Here is a 19,779-nt window from a genome sequence, read left to right on the forward strand (position 1 = left end):
CTGGGTCTGGGAAAAACCCTGGGTTCTTCTCGGGTCCCCTGACAAGTCACCCAATTTCTGATGAAGAGTCATTAAGTCAAGAACCCCCGTGCCTACATTATCATTGTCATTTGAATGTCAAGGATGAAGATGGGTCTACCATAGACTCCGCCTACAAACATTCACAGGTAACTGACTACCTGGCTAGCATTTGGACGAGGCTCCCCCTATGTGTGTTGCGACTCTGCATCTCCTCCCTGGCTCCCAGTGTGCAACAGGGCCTCCACACCATGGCCAGCCCAACAGGGGAGTGACCAAACAAACACCCTCCCAGTGCTCATAGGGCAGAGGGCAGAAGTCATTCCAGTAAGAAGTGTCGCCTTCTGATGACCCCAACCCATCTTTGCTAGCTTCCCAGAGTCCTGGAGACCGGTGCCGGCCCACCCAGAGAGTGCCCACTAAATTCCACACACTCTATTAGAAATTCAAGTGTAGACAGTATCCTCAACCAGACCAAGCTATTAGATATTAATGTTCCGACAACACCTACCTCACTCCAGACCAGCATGGTACCGAATATGACCTGTAACCCATCAAAGAAATTGTCCCCTATGATGATCACAGTGGCGCCTCCCGTGGTCCATCCTTCACTCGGGCTGATGGCTTTGATACAGGGAGTAGCTGCTTTTCCACACACATGAAAAAGAGAAGGAGTCTGCTGTTAGAATCAAACTTTAATGATGGGAGACTTGAGAAAAAGAAAAAAAAATCTTTTATCTTTTCACTAACAGAAAAGTCCCTCAAGACCTCAGCATTTCCTGGCCGCACTAGGACCTGAAAGCTAAGGGTGCAATTTCAGGTTTTAAAAGCATTCTTTTCATTCCTTCTGTTGAGAGACATGTATTTTACCCAAATCGTTTTCAAACCTGAAATCTTAGGAAATGAAACACAGAAGCAGTATTTAACTTATGAAAAGACTAAAGATTATCACAAATGAAAAATGAATGACTTTTTGGAACACGCTGGAAACCTTATAGAATTGCTTCATAATTAAATATACATCCTGAAAAGAAAGCCCGCAGATTTTTGGATAAACGTTTCTGTCCAATGGGAAGTTAAGAAAAGGGAGGAGGCGTGGAACAATTTCTTGCTCCATGCCTTCTGTCTGTGACACTGACATAGAGCATTCCTTGTTAAAAATCATTACTTTCTTCCATTAAATGTTATGGGTCCCATTTTATAGATGCAAAGGATGCAGGTCACTTGGGGTGAATTACACAACCAAACAGTCAGGGCTGAACCACAGCGAGTCCCATGACCTTTGCTTTGTTGTCATTCCCAGGCATAAAAAAAAAAAAAAAAAAAAAACCCTAGAACTGCCTTTCTCAAAATTTCATGTCTCTTCCTTTCCATTGTAAATGGCCTTTGGAGATGAGAAACACTTTGCAAGTACTGTCATTCCAAACAGCCTGGAGGTGGTTGACCGGTGAGCATGGTGTACTTTCAAAACAGTTGCCGGGCATAAGTGTGATCATAAGGTTACGTTTCCGAAATATCTGGGAGGGCAGCTTCCTCGCGCTGAGGATGCTGAACGCCACAATGCCACACTGCTTTTCTCGTGATTACGTTTATGAACACGACCAAAGCAAAATTCTAGAGTAAGGAATGTACTGTGCAAGGAGAGAAAATGAGACCCTCCTCTTTAATAAAAAGTTTATTAAGTATCCAAGACGGACTTTCCAAGCACCGAAGCCAACAAGAGCACCAGTTCATTTTAATGGGGGGAAAAAAACTGGCAAAAGAATTATTGGACTTTGTCAAATTTGGCAAAATGTCAGGCGCTAACTTTTGCAAGAAGGAGGAAAATATGAAGCCCGGCCCGGCGGGACCATTGCTCACGTGCCGCCGCACCAACGAGAGAATGGGTTTGGTTTCAATTCAAATTAATCTTATAAAATCGCACAGAGAAATTAGGAAATATCCAAACTAAACATTCCATGTTGGCTGAACTCATATAACGCCATTTACAACGAAAGCTGGGCAGTTCCCATGCCTGCTCTCTCCTCCGCTCTGTCCCCGAAACAAAACAACTAATCGAGACAATGTAAATGACTCGTGACTCGGAAACCCTCGTCCAGTTTTGAATGCGCACAAAGGCGGTGATCAAAGTTTCCCGGGCACAGGACTTGTTCTGAAACAAAATTTTTTCTTTAAACGTCAACAGGTTTAAATGCATAATCAAGTACTCCAAACCAATGGTAAAATATGATGTATGACTTCGAGCAATCTCTAAAAAATAAATAAATAAACTACATTTAACAACTATATAAAGTTCTTAAAATAAAAGCAGTTTGGCGACATTCTAGTTAATGCCTCAAAATCTTAACTCTCAACGTCCAGCCCAGCCAGTGTGTTTGGCTGCTAGAGCACAGCAGGAAAGGCCTTGCTGCACCCCTGGGGACCTCTGGGAAGAAGAAGAGGTTAGTGTAACTGGACTGGTCTCGAAAGGGTCCTTCCTGCTGGGCGAGTGTGGAATCCAGTGGTATGATTGCATGCTGACCCCGTGATTACTTTCATAAACCACAAAATAGTCTTGGTGTTTGTATCTGTATTAGTTTAGGGATTTCTTTTAATTTTTCAATTGTTTTTTTAAACCGCACAAGTATGCTTCTGTGGATAAGTAGGGCCTCCTCCAGGTTTCCTTACCACGGCAGAGAAGGAGACAGAGGGCATGCTGGTGTATCTTTGAGACTCTCCTACAGTAAAAATGTCCCGGCAGCAGAGCCGAGACCTGCTAGTTTTAGACTCCATCTCCTCCCTCAGAAGGTATATAAAAGTGTGTTTGTGTGTTTGTATGTGTGTGTGTGTGTGTGTGTGTGTGCACGCGTGCTTTCAAGTGTTTCCTAAGGAAAATGGTGTTTTCAGATTCTGTGAGCAACTGTCCAGAAACAAAGGTATATGGGCAACTAGTCAGAACTCGTCAGAAGAGAGAAAGGGCAGCAAGCGTCCGGAGATAACTTGGTGAGAAGACAATATATGACACTGTCTTTTAGATTTTTGGAGGAAAAAGCCTTGAAGGGAGCACCCCGGGAAAAGAGTGACACACCCCATCTCTCGATCATCCTACCTCACTACTCAGCATCATCTACCATCCCTGCTTGGAGACTAGAGGCTGTTCTTAGCCCTTTCTACGTTTAAAGAGCTCAACTGGTTCTACAGGCGCTCTTACACACCTGTACGTCATGGCCGTCTTGAGAGGAAGCCCCCTCGGACTCCCCCACTGGGAAGTTTGGAAAATATGTAAAGGAATCAGGGGCTGCCCCACTGAGAGAGGGGGGGTGGGGAAGAGATGTTCCTGGCATTTAGGACCTGGAGGGTCAGGAGGCTAAGTGTCAGACAATGCCTGGCCTGGCCCTCCCACATGAAGAACTCTAAAATATCGACACTGCAAGGTAGAAGGCAGTTTGCCTACTTAACAAAGATCAGCCCAAGAACTCACAGAAGGTACTCAGAACTCACAGATCCACACGGGCCACATTAAGAGACACAAATGAATAGAGTAGCTCAGAGTTTCAGAACAGGCATGAGAGGGGCAGCCCCTGACACTGGGGAGTGAGGGAGCAATGGGAAATGACGGGGCACTGGGGAACTGCTGGCTATGTCCCCCATCTAAAGGTGTCTCAGCTCCAGCCATTGGTAACACCACACAAACACAGGCCAGGGTTGGGGGGAGGCAAGGGGGTTCCGGTCTTCTGATCTTTCAAAAGAAGATGGGAACCCAGATTTTTATGCAAATTTTCCCAATCTTTAAATGTCGGCAACTAATTCAATAAAATGCGTTGGTTAACCAAAATGTTTACGGGTAGACTGAACTCACTTTTACCCGAGTCACAAACTCACCAGACTAAATGCAGCCCAGGAAATACTGGCAAATATGACCAGAACTACGGGTACCCAACTGTTCCCAGCAGTGCTGGCAGTAAAATACCCAGGAATCTGGGCGCCCCCGGCGAGAGAGGGGTTCAGTAAACTCTGGCACATCTGTACAAGAGAACATTAGGAGTATCATCGGAATGGAAGGAAAAAATTCTACAAACTGACATGGAAAGATGTCAAAATACATTAGGAAGGGGGTAAAAAGCACTTCATAATCTAGAGTGTGGCCCTGTTTATGTTAAAAATGATGTCTACGAGCCTGCGTGTGCATTAGAGTGTGAGCATGTGTGTGTGGGGGTGTGTGTGAACAGGTGTGACAGACAAAGGTCTGGAAGGACGCTCATCCCCTGTGGTCAGAGGGTCCGCATGCAAAGGCACGGGTCTGGGGGCGCTGGCAGAGAAGGGTGAATATTAAATTCTTCTCAATAGACATCGGCAGGGCTTGAATTTCTTCAGTGAGCATATATTAAGGTGATGCATTATTATAATTAAAAATTAAGTAACAGCAGGGCATTTAATTCTGTGAGGTGTAAAGATTGTACTTTTTAAAGCAAATTGATACTTTTTTTTTTTAAAGCCAGATTGCGCTGAGTAGCATAATAGACCCTGAGCCTCTCCTTCCCTCTTCTTTTTGGGTAAGTTGTCTCTGAGGAAGCTCAGACATCGGTCCCAACCAAGGACTGGTTCTCCTTGCTCTCAGAATATCCAGAGACACTCAAGGTAAGACAAGAAGAGAGTTTCTAGTGTAGTCACTGCGGATGTATTCAGTGGAATTTGAAGGTGAAAAGATTTACAAAAGGATTCAGTCCTGCTCAGGAGCACAGTAATCAACACAGTTCTATCTCCAAGAAAATATTATGAAATGGGGGAGGGGGAAGGAGTTTGACTATAAAACCACTTTCACCAGCCAAATCTTGATTTAATTAACAAAAGATTCTTCCTCACCAATGAATTTTCACACTTCTAGGTATCCACAAGGACTGCTTGCCAAGCCCTGGTTGTAAGCCTCATGAAAAATAAAAGTTTGGGCGTTTTTATTTTTGCCTCTATTTTTTTTACTTCTCCCCCCCCCCCCAACAGCCACCAAAGTAGAGGAGATTTTCCTTCCTTCAAACTATGACAATAACATGATTACCCCACCACAGTTTAGCATAATGGCTCTGAAACGCTCCTGGCACATTGCAGAGTTAAAGTGGAAATTATTAGGTAGCTCTTCTTTGTTATAATAATGATCACTCCACAAATAAAAGCTCTTCTCCCAAAGGTACTGCAAGGCACAAAATGCTAATTCTGAAGATTATGTGCGCGCTTTTATTAAATATTACTCTGCCCTGTCTGTTTGAGGGCCTCTCTGCTCTGATTGTTTTATGAGTGCCGTGTTAATGTCATTCCCATCTTGCTAGCAGCAGGCACACATTCTAGCGTTTGTATGAGAGTTGATCAAAGGCCACGTGCTGGGGGAATTGCTGAGAAAACACGGACAAGCGATAAAAATCTAACAGATTAATTGGTTTAAATTTCATTTCAGGGTGTTGAACTTTGGCTCGGGACTCTAATACTACACCGTGAGTCAGGGCCTAATTACCAGATTTCCAATTTGCTTCTGAACAATGGTCGTGGTGAGGGGAAGAGAGAGAAGAAGGGGGGGGCGGGGGGAGGGAAGAAATCGTTCAGCCTCCAGTACATATTTAACAACTAATGTTCTGTGTGCAGACAACTGCACCAGGGGACACTGATGTCACCTGCTCTGCCTCCACGGCATTCGTATCCCCTCCCGATAGCCATGGAAGGCAGAAGAAATCACAGATGCCCTCAGCAGTTTAAAATTTTCTGATTTACAGAATCAATGTTACAGATTCCAGTGCCTGCTCACTCGCATTGGTGCATCGGGCTCTTTATTAGCAAGGTGAATTTATAAGCTGGAATCGCCCCTCAGCCTCCAATAGAAATGATCTATTTCATGGCGAGAGAGCAAGGGCCGGGAGCGCCGTGTTTACCTCGGGGTTTATGGGCGGCCTTGGGAATAAGGGTTAATTGAGCGCAGAGGTGCCTGCCCATTGAGGTGAATTAGTGGTGTGTGCAGCAATCAGCAGGGTCCTGGGGCTGCTCTTACTTTTGCCTCTGAAATCTCTTTGTGCTGTGATCAATACCTCACCTGTTAGGGGGAGCTGTACGGATGACACGGGTCCAGCATTTGTCATCTTTTATTCCCCAAATGAGGCTTTTGCAACAGTTGATGCCCCATTACGGCAGCCTCATTAGAGAGACACTGTTTCCCTTTTTTTTTTTTTTGCCCTCCATTCCTGCATGTAAATCCGCCGGGGAAACAACACTTAATCAGTTGGTAAAATGCAAAAATTTAGAAATGCTCTCATCCCATTCTAAATCTCAAGATGAAATGCCACTAAGGCCAATATAAGGTTATTTTCCATTTCCATTGTGCATGGGAAAGACGTAAGCTCCTTTTCCAGCCTTCCACTAACCGGAACCCTCGACGAAGGAACATTCCCGCAGAGCGGGTCGCCAGGGCCTACCGTGGACATGCAGATGTCCGCGCCCGCCCTTATGGCCGTGAGTACGGACGGGAAGATGCAATTATGTCAGGCTGATTCTAACACCCAGAGTGCTATCCTGGTGGAATGCGGGCAACAGCGCCAGCTGTTCAAATTCCACATCTGCCGCTCAGGACGACCTTGAAGCAGACCTTACCCTCCCGAAGGCATTCCCCCTTCGTGCCCACCTCGTGGACCCTGGCGAAAGGCGCTGAGTGCCTACTTGTGTTCTGTGCCTGGTGGACAGTACCCGAGTTGCCAGTAAACAATAATTATCGATATGAGTTCCCCATTAGCTAGAGTTTATTTATTTACTGGAATACCCTACAGTCTCATCATTCTAGAGAATGTAGTTTATTGTAAAACTTTCCTAGGAACTCCTCCAACCCAGCCGCGCACCGACACAGCCGGCAAAATGTACCGAGGAGGTGGGTTTGGCCTCAGCCCTTCCGAAGCGAAATGTTTTCTTACGGCTCTCCTTCGCCTGGAATGAATATTAATGGCAATCTTTTCAGAAATGAGGAATTGACTTCAATTTTACTGTCCCGAGCTTTTGAGACTTGGCAGAAATTGTTGGCGAAACCCAGGAGCTCAGCTCATTTCTACGGGACAGTGGTGACCCCATAAAACCTTGGGCCTTTCTCCCTGGAATGCACTTGATGTTGGTCAAGCAGTTGCACCCGGTAGCAACCTGTTCCACAGACAATGGGGACACGGAGTCCCCGCCCCCCCACCCCTTGGACTCAGCACACAGATATCTGCTCTTCCTGTTCAGTGGGAACAATGGTTTGTGCTTTGTATTTTTGAGTGAAATGACTTTCCTGACGGCACACACACAGCTCAGCAGCACCAGCGCCTGTGTTCTTCGATCCTGCCCACGAAGCAGCTACCGGCCAGGAGGGCAAACAAGCAGCGTGTCCGCCCTGATGTGAGGACCGGCGCCTCCAGACTTTTACCGCGTACCGGAGGCATGTCCATTCTGGCCTCGCCCACCCTCCAACTACTACGCCTGTCCTGAGCCCTCACACCAGCATGTGAAAACGTCCCTTAAAGACCAAAAACAAAACAAAACAAAAAAACCCCACAAACCAGAAGTTCCCTGACTCAAGGGATAGCAGTCTTTATAACATTTATGCTCTTGTTCAAATTTGAGCTACCAGGTTTATTTCCGCCTTCCTTTTTCTTTTTCAGTAATTGCTTTATGCAGTTAAGCATTTTATTGTTTATTAGGGTTTTAATTTTGTTTTGTTTTGTTATCGGTCTGCATTTATTGCCCTATCCACTAGCATACCTAGATATTACTTGGCAAAGAATCATGTATTATCTGTGCAAAAGAACCCCTCCCTCTCCCCCTCTTTCCCGCTCTCCATGTGTGATGTGTTTGTCATTTTGAAGAGAAATGTAAGCCATGATATAGAGATTTCTCAACACCAGATGCAATTAAATCTATTAAATATTAAATGAGGAGATCAAGAATTTCAAGTGTTTTTAATTCTTTATTCCAAAGTGACTTCACTTGGCAAGAAAGCCCTTTGCTTTGACAGCATTAATGGCTCTCAAAGAAAAAAGAGAAAAATCCTGGTCACGGGATGGTAACGCAGAGCCAACACCCATCCGCACGAAGGCAGGCTTAACCTGGTGGGGATATCTAGGTGTATCTAAACTTAGTGCAATAGCTAAGTTCCTAATTATGCCACTTGCTAAATATAGACCAAGCCCAAATTGTATCTACTTCCTGTTTATTTTGCAGCTTTCTTATTCTCTTCCAAATTAGCAAAACTCCTCAACAATCAGCGGGCATGGCATCTGAGTGAGGCAGAAACAGAACTCCTGGTGCGACAATTGTGAAGCGAACGCTCCGGGGCAAGCACTCCTGGATTCTGAGTCTGTCTCGCTGAGATCCAGAACTGCGCAGGTTCACTACACAGGGTTATTGAACAGTTTAGCAACTAAAAATCTTCACATTTTGATGTACCTATAACTTCTAAATTGCACTTGAAAGACTTGTTGGTGGCTTTTTGATTTAGTGACATGCATCACAGCATCGTCTCATGATATGCAAAAAACTGTTTGTGAAAAACACTTAGGAAGTTCAAAATTTTACAATGCAAGGAAGAAAGAATATATTGTTTGTTCCCTGCCTCATCCAAAATTAAAATGCACAGAACATTAACCCTAGGACAGCCAATGACATATATTACCATCAGCCTTATTTCTTTTTTTTTTTCTTTTTCCTCTCCCTTGTTCCATGACTGTCAGCCACACCATGGCAAAGCAGTGGGGAAAACTATCATGGAGGGTGGGAGAACCCCCACGAGGAATTATGCATGGAGCCAACTGTGGTGTTTGTTGCAACAATAGTAAATTCACTTGTCTCCGATTATACAATAAGTCAATAACTCTTTTCTTCCCGACGAGGAGAATTTTCATGCACAAAATTATTTTTATCCCAATTCCCCTTATTATCCTGTTGTAGGAAAAGTTCTAGATATGAAAGCCAAGGAAAAAAGGGAAATGAAAATAACATTCCAAAAATGGACATGCAAGATTGTATAAGAGGAAACAATTTTGGGGTTTAAAAAAAAAGGCACTGCTTCTTCAAGGAATACGCAGGCCTTTATTCACCGGCAACCTTCCTGGGCCCGGAAAATCGTGAAGGCAAATACGAACAAGTCTAGTGGAAAATCTGTGACGCTCGTCTTGGCTGGAGCCGTATTTTTAACAGGCCTTGAATGTTTGTGCCGGATTACCCAGATGGTCGTACAGGAATCGGCCTGATAGGATTAAACCTCTATGCTGAACTCTGCTCCATCTGTTCGCCAAGGTTTGCCTCTCCTATCTGAATGCGAATTTTTTTTAGCCTGCGTGGATCTTGGAGCTGAACTAAAATTCAGCATTAAAACATAGACGCATGCAAATAATTGAACATTTCATTAGTGAGTCTCAGTTGATAGCAGCTTGGTCTTTTCTGGAGAAAACGTGTTTGTGAAGAATTCTCCTAAGAAGGAATTTTGAAGTATGCAGAACCTACTTTGGCTGATGTTCTTACGAGAGGGCTTTGTCTTTCTGCCCCTGTCGAATTCCGGGGCTCACGCAACTCGCTGTCGCAACAGGGGTTTGCACTGACATTTGTCTGAAGAGCCAGAAAAGGAAAACCCAGTCCTCTCCGCAGAATCGGACTATGAGAATAGAGCCTCTATAACTCTAACCGGATGACTGGTCCAAGCAGAGCAAAGTCACGTGTGTTTTGTTCTCTCTCCATCCCCCCTACCCCATTTATACAATTTGCTACAATGGCAGTTTCTATCATTTTCATTAAGTCTTCTGTGTTTTTTTAAGGAGTCCTTTTTTGGGGGGGGGTTATAATTGAGCACTTTATCTTGAATAAAACAGGCTGATGTTAGTTTTGCCCTCCTGTGCATATGTCCCTGGGAGCAGTGAAGTCACTTATCCATTAGCTGCACAAGTTGGCTTGGGGCTCATTTCAGGGCAGAGGCTGCTGAGCTACCAACAGGCCGGCGTCTGGTGGGTGGTTCTGGGGTTTCCAACCCTGTGACAGAGGAAGGAAGGGGGGGTTCTGACTGCTGGGCTCAGCAAAGCAGGTCAGTGTCACAAGCTTTTGGCCAAATAACATGCAAATGAATGAGTAAGTTGCATGAAAGAGGCATCATTTAGAATCCTACTTTGTGACTGGTTTATGGCAATGTGATCGTTGGATGTGATGGAGGGATGCTTGTGATGGAGACCAGAGACGGCAGCCCACGGGGCCTTGGCTCTGAGAACACAGGATCCTGCTGCCCGTCAGGGAGGCCTCCGTCACCTTTCTGCGGTCCCCTTGGTCACTCTGGCTTCTGGCTCTGTACTGTCATGAATGATAGGGTTAATCAAGCAGCTCATGAAAAAAATTAGGCTTGCCCATGCACAGGTCTAAGTTCCTATATTTAGGCAGCACCCTTAACTGGACAGTCTGGGAGCAGAGAGCGGCGAAACTTCCCGTTTGGGCTTCAAGTGACTTCTTACTGGTAGGAATGGACGGCTGACATCTTGCAAACACGTAGCTCTGGTAGCTTACACTGACAAGAACTCTAGTTGGGTAACAAGGGAGGTTGCCTTGCTGGAAGGAGGTGAAACTGTGTGATGAGGCCTGCGATAGCTATAGGCGATCTCATGTGAGATGAACATGCCCCCACACACGGCCCCTGGGTCTGTGCTCCGCGTGGTGTTCCAAACAAGGACGCCTGGCTGGACCTTCAATGCCGTCACTCAGACCTGCTTTGCCCAATATGGTGGCCACTAGCCACATGCAGCCATTAAAATCTAATTTTTAATTATGTAAGTAAACTGTTTTAAGGAATTATTTTCTCAGTCATACTATCCATATTTCAAGTGGCTAATATCTACATGTCATGAGTGACTATCATATTGGGCAGAACAGAGATACAACATTTCCATCATTACTGGAAATTCTACTGGACGGTGCTAACCTAAGGATCAAGTTTAAATACCTGAGCCTGTCATTGATAAAGAACAATCAGAGCTCCCATTTATGGGGTGCCCTCCACATGCCAGGAACTTTGCTAGGAGTAATTACTAGCAATGATCACAAAATCAAAGGCTCATAGGGCCAGGCAGTAACTAAAACTGGCTAGGGGCAACACCATGGGAGAGGTGGGGACTGTGGCTAATGTAAAGTATATGCCCCACCCTGACGCTCCTTAAATTCTCAGTTTGATTTAATTGTTGCCATTTGAGAATGTGGGTCCAACACTACACCCTCTTCCGGATATAAACAGAATTGGCAAATCCAGATTTTCATATAAAATTTCTTCCTTTTTAATTGTAAAGCAACAAATAGATAGCTTCTTTAAGCACCATGCAAACCAATCCTAAACAGCTCAGCTCTGGATTCAGTCCTGATCTGATTCACCAACGTGCAACTTTGATAAATCTTTGGAGGGCCAGGAACCATCTTTGCGTTATTAATTTCTGCAACACATAACTAATACTGTCACTAACTCATCAAATAATAAATACAAACCACAAGCACTGCCAATTCTACTTGTGATTGCTCAATGCCTCTCCCAGAACAATACAGAAGTCCCCAGCTAGCCTCCCGATATGCAGAAGATTTTCTGCAAGCAGTTAGGGAGACAAGCTCCATGCTCCTGAAGGATTCCTATTGTCATTGTGCAAGACAGCATAGATAGTGACTTTTTAAGGAAACTGTGTTTTGAATGTGAGCAGCATCTCAAAATCAACCTTGCCCAACCTTTAGCGATGTACAACGCCTGCTTTGTGCTTTACAGAATAGTAATGCTTATATTTCTCCCCACAGCCGAGGCCGCTACTGCTGATGGAGTGGAGTGAACTTTCATTATGGAGAGCCTTATCGTTTGGAGCCCGTTTCCTCTCCTCCCTGACACGTTCAGTGACGCTGCACTCCAGTGTTTGTTAGAACACAGATGTTTCCTTGGTGATGATCAGTGATGTCACCAGCACCGGCATGTGTATCATCAAATCTACCCAGACAGAGCTGCAAAAAAGAGTGGGAACTCCACTTCCACTTGAACTTCATGAGGACTGACTCAGCTTCCTCAAAAATTACTCTTTGGGGTCTGGGCTATTCAATCTGGACAGCAAAGAGCAAACACATTTACCAGTTTGTGATTTATTTTACTATTGGATTTAATTGTGCAAAGTCCCCTCAGCATATCAAAACCCAGATTATCCTTCCTCAGATGTGAGTTTTCACAATGTTACTGAACGGCTCCACAGCTTTCTGATGTTTCCCGTTAGCCTACACGATCAAGTCTGCCCTCGGGAGTGTAGCCAATTCTCCCTTCCAGCCTCATTCCCCACCTCCCAAACTGGAGGTGGGGTGCAGCAGCCGATACAGCCCCTGGCTCTGGGGTGTAGGAGACCTCGGCTTACACTCCAGCTTGACCACTTAGGAGTTTGGGCAAATTACTGTCCTTCAGCCTCCATTTCTACCACTTTAATTGGAAATAATAATTATAAGAGAACCCGCCTCCTGAGGCTGTTGTGAGGGTTACCTGAGTTAGTCTGTGCATACAGAGCTGAGCTCAGGGTGTGCAATGAATGCATGGGAGAGGGGATGAATGCATGGGAGAGGGGATGAATGCGTGGGAGAGGGGATGAATGCATGGGAGAGGGGATGAAGAGGACAGGAAGCTGCGGGGGAAGGAGGGAGACGATGGGGACAAAGAGAACGAAGAAGATGAAGACGGCTCTCCAGATCCACTGTCTCCAACCATACCCTGCACATCCCCACCAAGTCTCCTTCAGGAAGGTTACACCACTCCCTTCCACCCACACAGTGCTTCACAGAAAAACTGCTCTTCTGTGCGAAGCTGTCTCTTTCCGTCCCCACCTACAAAACAGTATCCCCTCTGTGAACTTCATGTCTTTCCCGTTTATCTGTCACTTACTGACCTTTCCCTTGACCTTTTCCCGAGGATGTATGTGTTTATATGTACAGCTGGACATGTACGTGTGCATGTAAAGCAACCCTGCTGTCAACGACTCCCTTGCAGGCGGGGACTTCGTTCATTCACAAACTGGATGGACAGTACTCTCCACTTAACCAGTGCCTGACAACTAACTAGCATCGTTAAGTTTTCAAGGGGCTTACCCGAACATTATCTCAATTATTCTTAATTATCAACCCTGAGTTGTGGGTAAGCAGGTGTTATTCTAAATTGTACTTAACTGATGAAGTGACTGGATCTCAGAGACTCACTTGAACTTGAGGCTTTGAGAATCCATGTTGGTTGATAAAGTCAAATATTTAAAACACCCAAACTACTTTTAAATTGTGGTATTTATTTAAATTTTCTGCTCGGTTTGGCTAAAATATTCACTTTAATCACATAAACACAGCCAAAGTCCCATAAAATCTTAGTTGTGCAATGCCTTATTCCCAAGATAGAGGGTGGATATTTATTAACTTTACAGAATATTACAACTCTATTTCCAAGTAAAGTTATTTTCCCCCTAAGACTCAGCCCCATGTATGAATTATAGTAAAACCTCTCTCTACCTTCTTCCTTTTCCAAGTTCAAAAACTGGCATCCTCCTACAATGCCACAGGTGCCAATTTAAACACAGGAACATTGAAAATACTGCCAGGCTTCCAGGCAGAGAAGCTTTTCTATTGTTACAAGTTGGGCTGCTGAACACACAGAGTTTGAATGTCTAATACAAGTGATAGCAGCACTATGAGAACTTACATGTTTAAAGTACAGGGCATTTCCCCTTAACTTTCATTTTCTGTCTGGACATTATCCATCTCAATGGCATTCATTACAGACTTTTGCACATATAAAAAACAATAAAAAGTTTACTGACTAAACAGGTTATCATAAAACAGTTCCTTAATAACATTTTCCCCAACTTTTTTTTTCTTTTAAACAACAAAGGTTGGATTCCACAGGCTTTAGCTAACCAAATCAAGAGGAGTTTCTAAGATTTTGCCAAAGTTGAAAGGTAGAGGAGTCTGAGGCCAACTTTATACATTTGTTGCACATAATGGTTACTGGAAGAGCACAGCTGGTTTGATGATTCAGCCAGAAGATTTTAGCAAAAAATGACCCAAACTGTATTTTCCCCTTCTACAATGAAAAGATAAAAGTGACATCGCAACTGCTGAGACACAGTCCCCTGACCCATCACCACACACATGATATCCCTAAGAGCATCTGCCTTGGGCCCAGCACATAGTAGGTGCTCAGTATTATTGGCACCTCAGCTGTGCTCAAAATAAAAGTAGGCAAAGAATAAAGAATTAAAGAGAGGCCTCGATGTGTAGCAACCCAGTTAATTCTAATGAGCCTCCTAAACAACAGCCAAAGCCTACCGCTGTTTGTAGGTACTTTACACAGGCTGCTCTCTTATCATTTTATTCCTCTGCCCCATGGTCAATGAATGAAGCTGATGTGTTGAGAATAGACCCCGAGCCCAGCACGATATGTGTGCCTCGATTCCCCGTGCCCCTGCTGCATGTCCCCCAGAACTCCGGGGGACGAATGTGGGTTGGAACTTCTGGTGTCCTGCTGATTGCAACAGTCTATTACATAGGCCAGCAACACAGGAGCATCTGTTCACCTATAAAATATTGATTAATTTCACAGATTGGGATAAAAATATATGAGTACTTGGGTTCTGCTTTCATGCTTAGTAGTCAGTAAAGTATTTGGGCAAGTCAGGTCTATTTCTGTGCCCTGTGGGCTCAAGAGTGTTACTTTTGTGTTTCGCTTGTCCCTCCCTCGTTCCCGTCTGGTGTCCCAGGTCTGTGAGGGCCTCCATGCGACCGACCAGCAGCAGACGTGCGAGCAGGATTTTAATTACCAGGTCACCTCCCTGCCAACTCGCCAAGGCAGGCTGGCAGAAAAGCCCCTACAATCCATGCCTTAGACTTTCTCTTGCTCCTCTCCAGGTAAATCTCTCTTTTTTTTTTTCCTGAGGATGCTAAACTCATGCTGATGGCATCATATTCATCTGATAAGAATGATGATCACCTAATTTCTATAAAGTTTCATTTCTGTCCGCTGAGTATTTCAAGTTGCAGGGCTGGCACAGGGCGATGGAGATGGGGTGCCCGATAGCGTGACGTGATACCAGGATTTTTTATCTTAACCCAGAAAAGCACCTTCCCATATATCACTGCACATGCCAGCTAACGATCTCTGGGGATTTAGCACAGATCTGGCTTTTCAATTTGCCTTTGAGTAACGTCGTCAATTTGCTTCAATTGAAGCAGGAATTATATTACGTGATCAAGTGGCAGGAGAATTTCTCTCCACCCCTGAAGTCCGCTGTGAGGGGATTAGCATTGACTAAACAGTGGAAAAGAACAGTAGTGATGGCCGCCCTGTGTCAGCAACGTGGAGGCCCAAACACTGCAGACGCAAACAAATGAACTCTCTTCGCCCTGACCTGTGTGGTTCAGCTGGTGGGCATCCTTCCACAAAGTGAAAGGTCGCCGGTTTGATTCCCAGTCAGGGCACACGCCTGGGTTGTGGGTCAGTTCCCTGGCCAGAGCATGTACGAGAGGCAGCGGATCAATGTTTCTCTCTCACACATTAATGTTTCTCTCCCTCTTTCTCCCTCCCTTCCCTCCTCCCTATAAATAAATAAATAAATAAATAAATAAATAATTTTTTTTTAAAGAAACAAATCTTTGAAGGGTGGCCTCAGTTTCCCTCCTTTGCTGAATGGAGAGAATAGTGGTGCCCTTTGATGCTGGCTGAGGGCGTTAAAAGAGATAATACAAAGTGCTTAGCACTGAACCTGATGGGAGCAAATGCTCAAAAGCTGCTCTCTTAAGAGCAAAACCATCACCACTCCAGACACTGGTACAAAGCTAGCAGTTTACTCAGCAAAGAGTTCTGTTAGTCTGTGATTAAGAAGATCCCCTGAATCCGTATCTCCAAGTGAAAGAGGAACCAACCAAGGAGAAATTTCCAAATTTGCCTTCTCAGAAATGGATCTCGGACCCAACACACCTTCCCCTTAAGCCCTTCCCGAGCTTCTAATATTTCATCCCACATGGAATTTTGGACATGCTTTCCCTCCGCCTAAAAAACTCTTTCCTCTTTTCTTGATGAAATAGCATTCATTTTTATTTTAAATTTTAAACGTGTTCCTGATTCTTCAGACTTGTCCAAGTCCCCTTATTTAAAGCCCTCTTAAACCCTTGGCTTGTGTGGCTCAGTGGACTGAGCACCAGCCTGCGAACCAAAGGGTCGCCATTTCAATTCCCAGTCAGGGAACATGCCTGGGTTGCAGGCCAACCACACATCAACGCTTCTCTCCTTCTCTTTCTCCCTCCCTCCCCACCTCTAAAATAAATAAATAAAAAATTTTTAAAAAGCTCTCTTCGCAGTCTATATTTCTCTTTTGTAATGCGTACCATCATTGCACTTGACACAATTCTACGTGCAATCATTTGCTTAATATCAACACATAAATAGGCACATACACAACTATATACCTCACACTGTCAACAACTGCCCCTGCCCTGTTCGTCTCTGCATGCCTGTGTCTAATACAGCAGGCAGTCAATAAACACACGTTAACCAGATGAATGAGGGAATGGGTGAATAAGCACATGCAGGAAAGAAGAATGATGAGAGTTGTTAAGAGATCAAGCACTAAATGGAGTAGCTGAAACATGGAGGAGTCTTCCAGTGCCTATTAACAATCACACTACACCCTCACTGGGCTTCCTCAGAGCACAGGCAGTGGCTCTGCAGAATCTGGTTTCCCAGGCTAGGCTAGCCCCCATTCCAGCTGCAGACACTCCATTCCCTTGGGGGTTAAAATTAGCACCAGTAAGCTCCCCCTGCAGTGGGCTCTCACCATGCAAGGGCCCAGGTGGATCTTGCTGACAGATGTTAAGGTTAGAAGGAAGGGTAGCAGCCAGATGAGAAAACAGAGCCACCCCCTTCCGGAGGTACCAGCACTTCCTGTCTTTTTAGGCCTGGCTGGTTCCTGCCTGCCCCACCCCTCCCCCCATGCATCAGTTTCAGCACAGTTGCTGCTCTTTCTGTCATTTGAACTCAAATCCTATCTTGGAAATTGATGGGCGATTCTGCCCCTGACAACACAGTGTCAGCTTTGCTCAGTGTCCAGCTGGCTCGGTATATATTATCATAATGTGCTGCCTGGGTGGACCCTGGCTGATTCTCTCCCTTGACTCGAACCCTCCCTTTCTGCACTAATTTCTCCTTTCTAACATGCAGACACTACTTGTTTAAAAATAAAAACAGAGTTAACAGCTCCGGAGACATTTTGATGTTTAAAATTCTATGAGGACATCAAGTCTATTCCAATGGTACACTGAACTAAAAAAGATTTTTTAAAAAATATGTGACAAAAAAATGTTCCCAGGGTCCTACTGTTTCCTGGTGACTTGAAAGAATTATTACTTCCCCCAACCCTTAACAACTCTGAAACAGTGTTTCCCAAACTTCAGCCCTCGTTCTGCCGCATCTCAGCACCCCTCACAATGTGACTTCTTATTTAGTTGTGATTCTGTTTAGATTAACTTACTTTCCCTATAAATTCAGCCTTGCCCTAAGCAATAATAGCTGTGAGACCATGATTTCAATGTGCTTTGTATTTTTTTGCTTATGCACTGTATAAGCATAGATGCATATGCTTGCATTATGCATATATATATTTATTTAATATATATAAATAAATATATTTACTTATTTATTAAAGTTTTTACTTATTTATTTCTAGAGAGATGGGAAGGGAGGGAGAGAGAGGGGGACAAAAACATCAATTGGTTGCCTTGTACAACCCCAACCGGGGACCCAGCCCGCAACCCAGGCATGTGCCCTGACTGGGAATCAAACCGGCAACCTTTAGGCTCGCAGGCCAATGCTCTATCCACTGAGTCACACCAACCAGGGCTATTTATTTATTTTTTAAAAACATTCCCCCCATCTCACATATTACCTGGGAAACCTAGTCTGAAAGCTCACTGCTCCCCATCTAGGGGATTCACCACTGCACCATCTCCACTGAAGGAATTCCAAGAGAACATCTGATCTGGGCTCCCTAAGGCAAGAGTGGCTGCGTATCCCACACGCTGTGGCTTTTCCAGTCTCCCTGAAACCCACAGTGGACCTCCTGCAGAAACGCCCAAGGTGAAGCAAAGCTGCCTTACACCTGTCCTGTGGAATGACCGTCACACTGGGGGCCACTCACCAACACAGTGTGTGAGTGGCGCCTCCAGAGAGAGACCTCTCACAGAACCAGCAGGGTTCAAACAACAGATGAGCAGGGCTTAAAGGACCCTACTGAACCCCCCACCCCTTTACTAGATGAGGAAACTGAGGCCCAAAGAAATCAAAGTACCTACTCGAGGTCAGGTGGCAAGGTGGCGTCGCTTCTCTGGGTTTACCTAGTTCTGCATGCATAACTGAGTATGTTCAATCAAAAATGCTTCGAACCCACTCCTGTCCACCTGCCCCTAAATATCTCATCCTACGAATATCTGTGACCAGAACAGGGAAGCTTTTATCGGCATATTCACTTCCTCTAAATCCTCTGACATTCTTGTAAGGGACAGTCCTGTAGCAGGTAAGTAGAAAGAGACCCTTGGTTTAGAACAGTCAATTAGGCAAATAAATCCATCTGGAATGGTGATGCTTTTGTAACTGGATATAAGATTTAAAAATTAGGCTGTAAAAAAGTCTGCCATTTCTATCCAAAATAGAAGCAGAAAGCACCATTCTCCTCCCCCACCCCACCCCTCCCCCCATGAGCTTTGTGCTCATTGCAATATGCTAGGTGGGGTTTACTCATTCATTAGGCCACACCAAATACCAAATACTGGAAGTTTCCCACAGTTGGTGGGATTGTCAAGAAATTCCTGCCAGAAAACAGCCTCCCCAATTCCGTATCAGTTTCCTGTGTTATCTGTCGCGTGAGGCTCAGTAACCCTTCAGGACCTTAACAAGGACACTGTCGGTATCGTGACATTGAACTCACAATCGCACAGTTTTCCCCTGCTCTCCTTTATCTCTCCCTTGCATATGTGCCAGGGAGCCCATATGGTCAACATATGATTTCTACAGAGATGGGTTAGAAGATCCTTGCAAATAAATAAAATATCACCAGCCTCCGCCTTACCTTGCCAGCCCCACAGACAACATACCAGTCATCAAACAAAACCAGCGTTTTCTTGATTTGACTAGCACAGTGTGGTATTGCCAGGGGAAAAAGAGGTTATTGCGGGAAAATGAACTGTAAGGTAAACATAAACATACACAGCATGCCCCTTAACAAAGATAAAAAGATAGGCTCTGGCCTAACTGTTGTAAGGTCTATTTAAGACACTGGCAGAGTTGCCTCCCTTGTGGTGGAAAAAATAAGGACAGTGGGATAGGAGGCGGAAAGAATGTAAGCGTAATGGGTAGAGCGAGTGGGAGGAATCACAGACTCCGAGGCCCTGGGTGTGAACCCGACATCTATTGCTTATTTGCTGCACATCTCTGGGCTAGTTCCTTTACCTGGAGGGGGAAAGTAACCTCGGTTTCTTCACCCTACAATGGGGTGCCCAGAGCAGACGTGTGCCAGCCTAACAAGGGCTCGATGAGTGCTTGTTGTCATTGTTCTCAGTGCTACCATCACACGGAGCTACGCTGTTAGGTGGACCTGGGGTCCTATCCCGGACCCAACTCTGACTGATTCTGTGGGTTGGAATAAGTTACAGACCCTCTCTAAAGGCCTGTTCTCTAGTCTATAAAATAGGGATAATCATTAGTATCGCTCACTA

At 44.9% G+C, this 19,779-nt stretch overlaps 1 protein-coding gene across 8 annotated transcripts in view; it reads right to left on the bottom strand.

Moving 5' to 3' along the window:
- Positions 1–19,779, bottom strand: part of EBF1 (EBF transcription factor 1) — a 378,944-nt gene that overhangs the window by 100,919 nt on the left and 258,246 nt on the right. For 4 of the 8 annotated variants that reach the window (XM_028527296.2, XM_028527294.2, XM_028527298.2 and 1 more), the window contains exon 9: positions 530–660. In XM_028527296.2, coding sequence (XP_028383097.1) covers positions 530–660 — 131 coding nt within the window. Of the gene's footprint in view, positions 1–529; positions 664–19,779 lie in introns of all 8 variants that reach the window. The other 4 variants (XM_028527295.2, XM_036014447.1, XM_028527297.2 and 1 more) reach the window with 1 other exon arrangement.

The sequence above is a fragment of the Phyllostomus discolor genome, chromosome 13 (assembly GCF_004126475.2).
Source record: "Phyllostomus discolor isolate MPI-MPIP mPhyDis1 chromosome 13, mPhyDis1.pri.v3, whole genome shotgun sequence".
Classification (NCBI taxonomy): Eukaryota; Metazoa; Chordata; class Mammalia; order Chiroptera; family Phyllostomidae; genus Phyllostomus; species Phyllostomus discolor.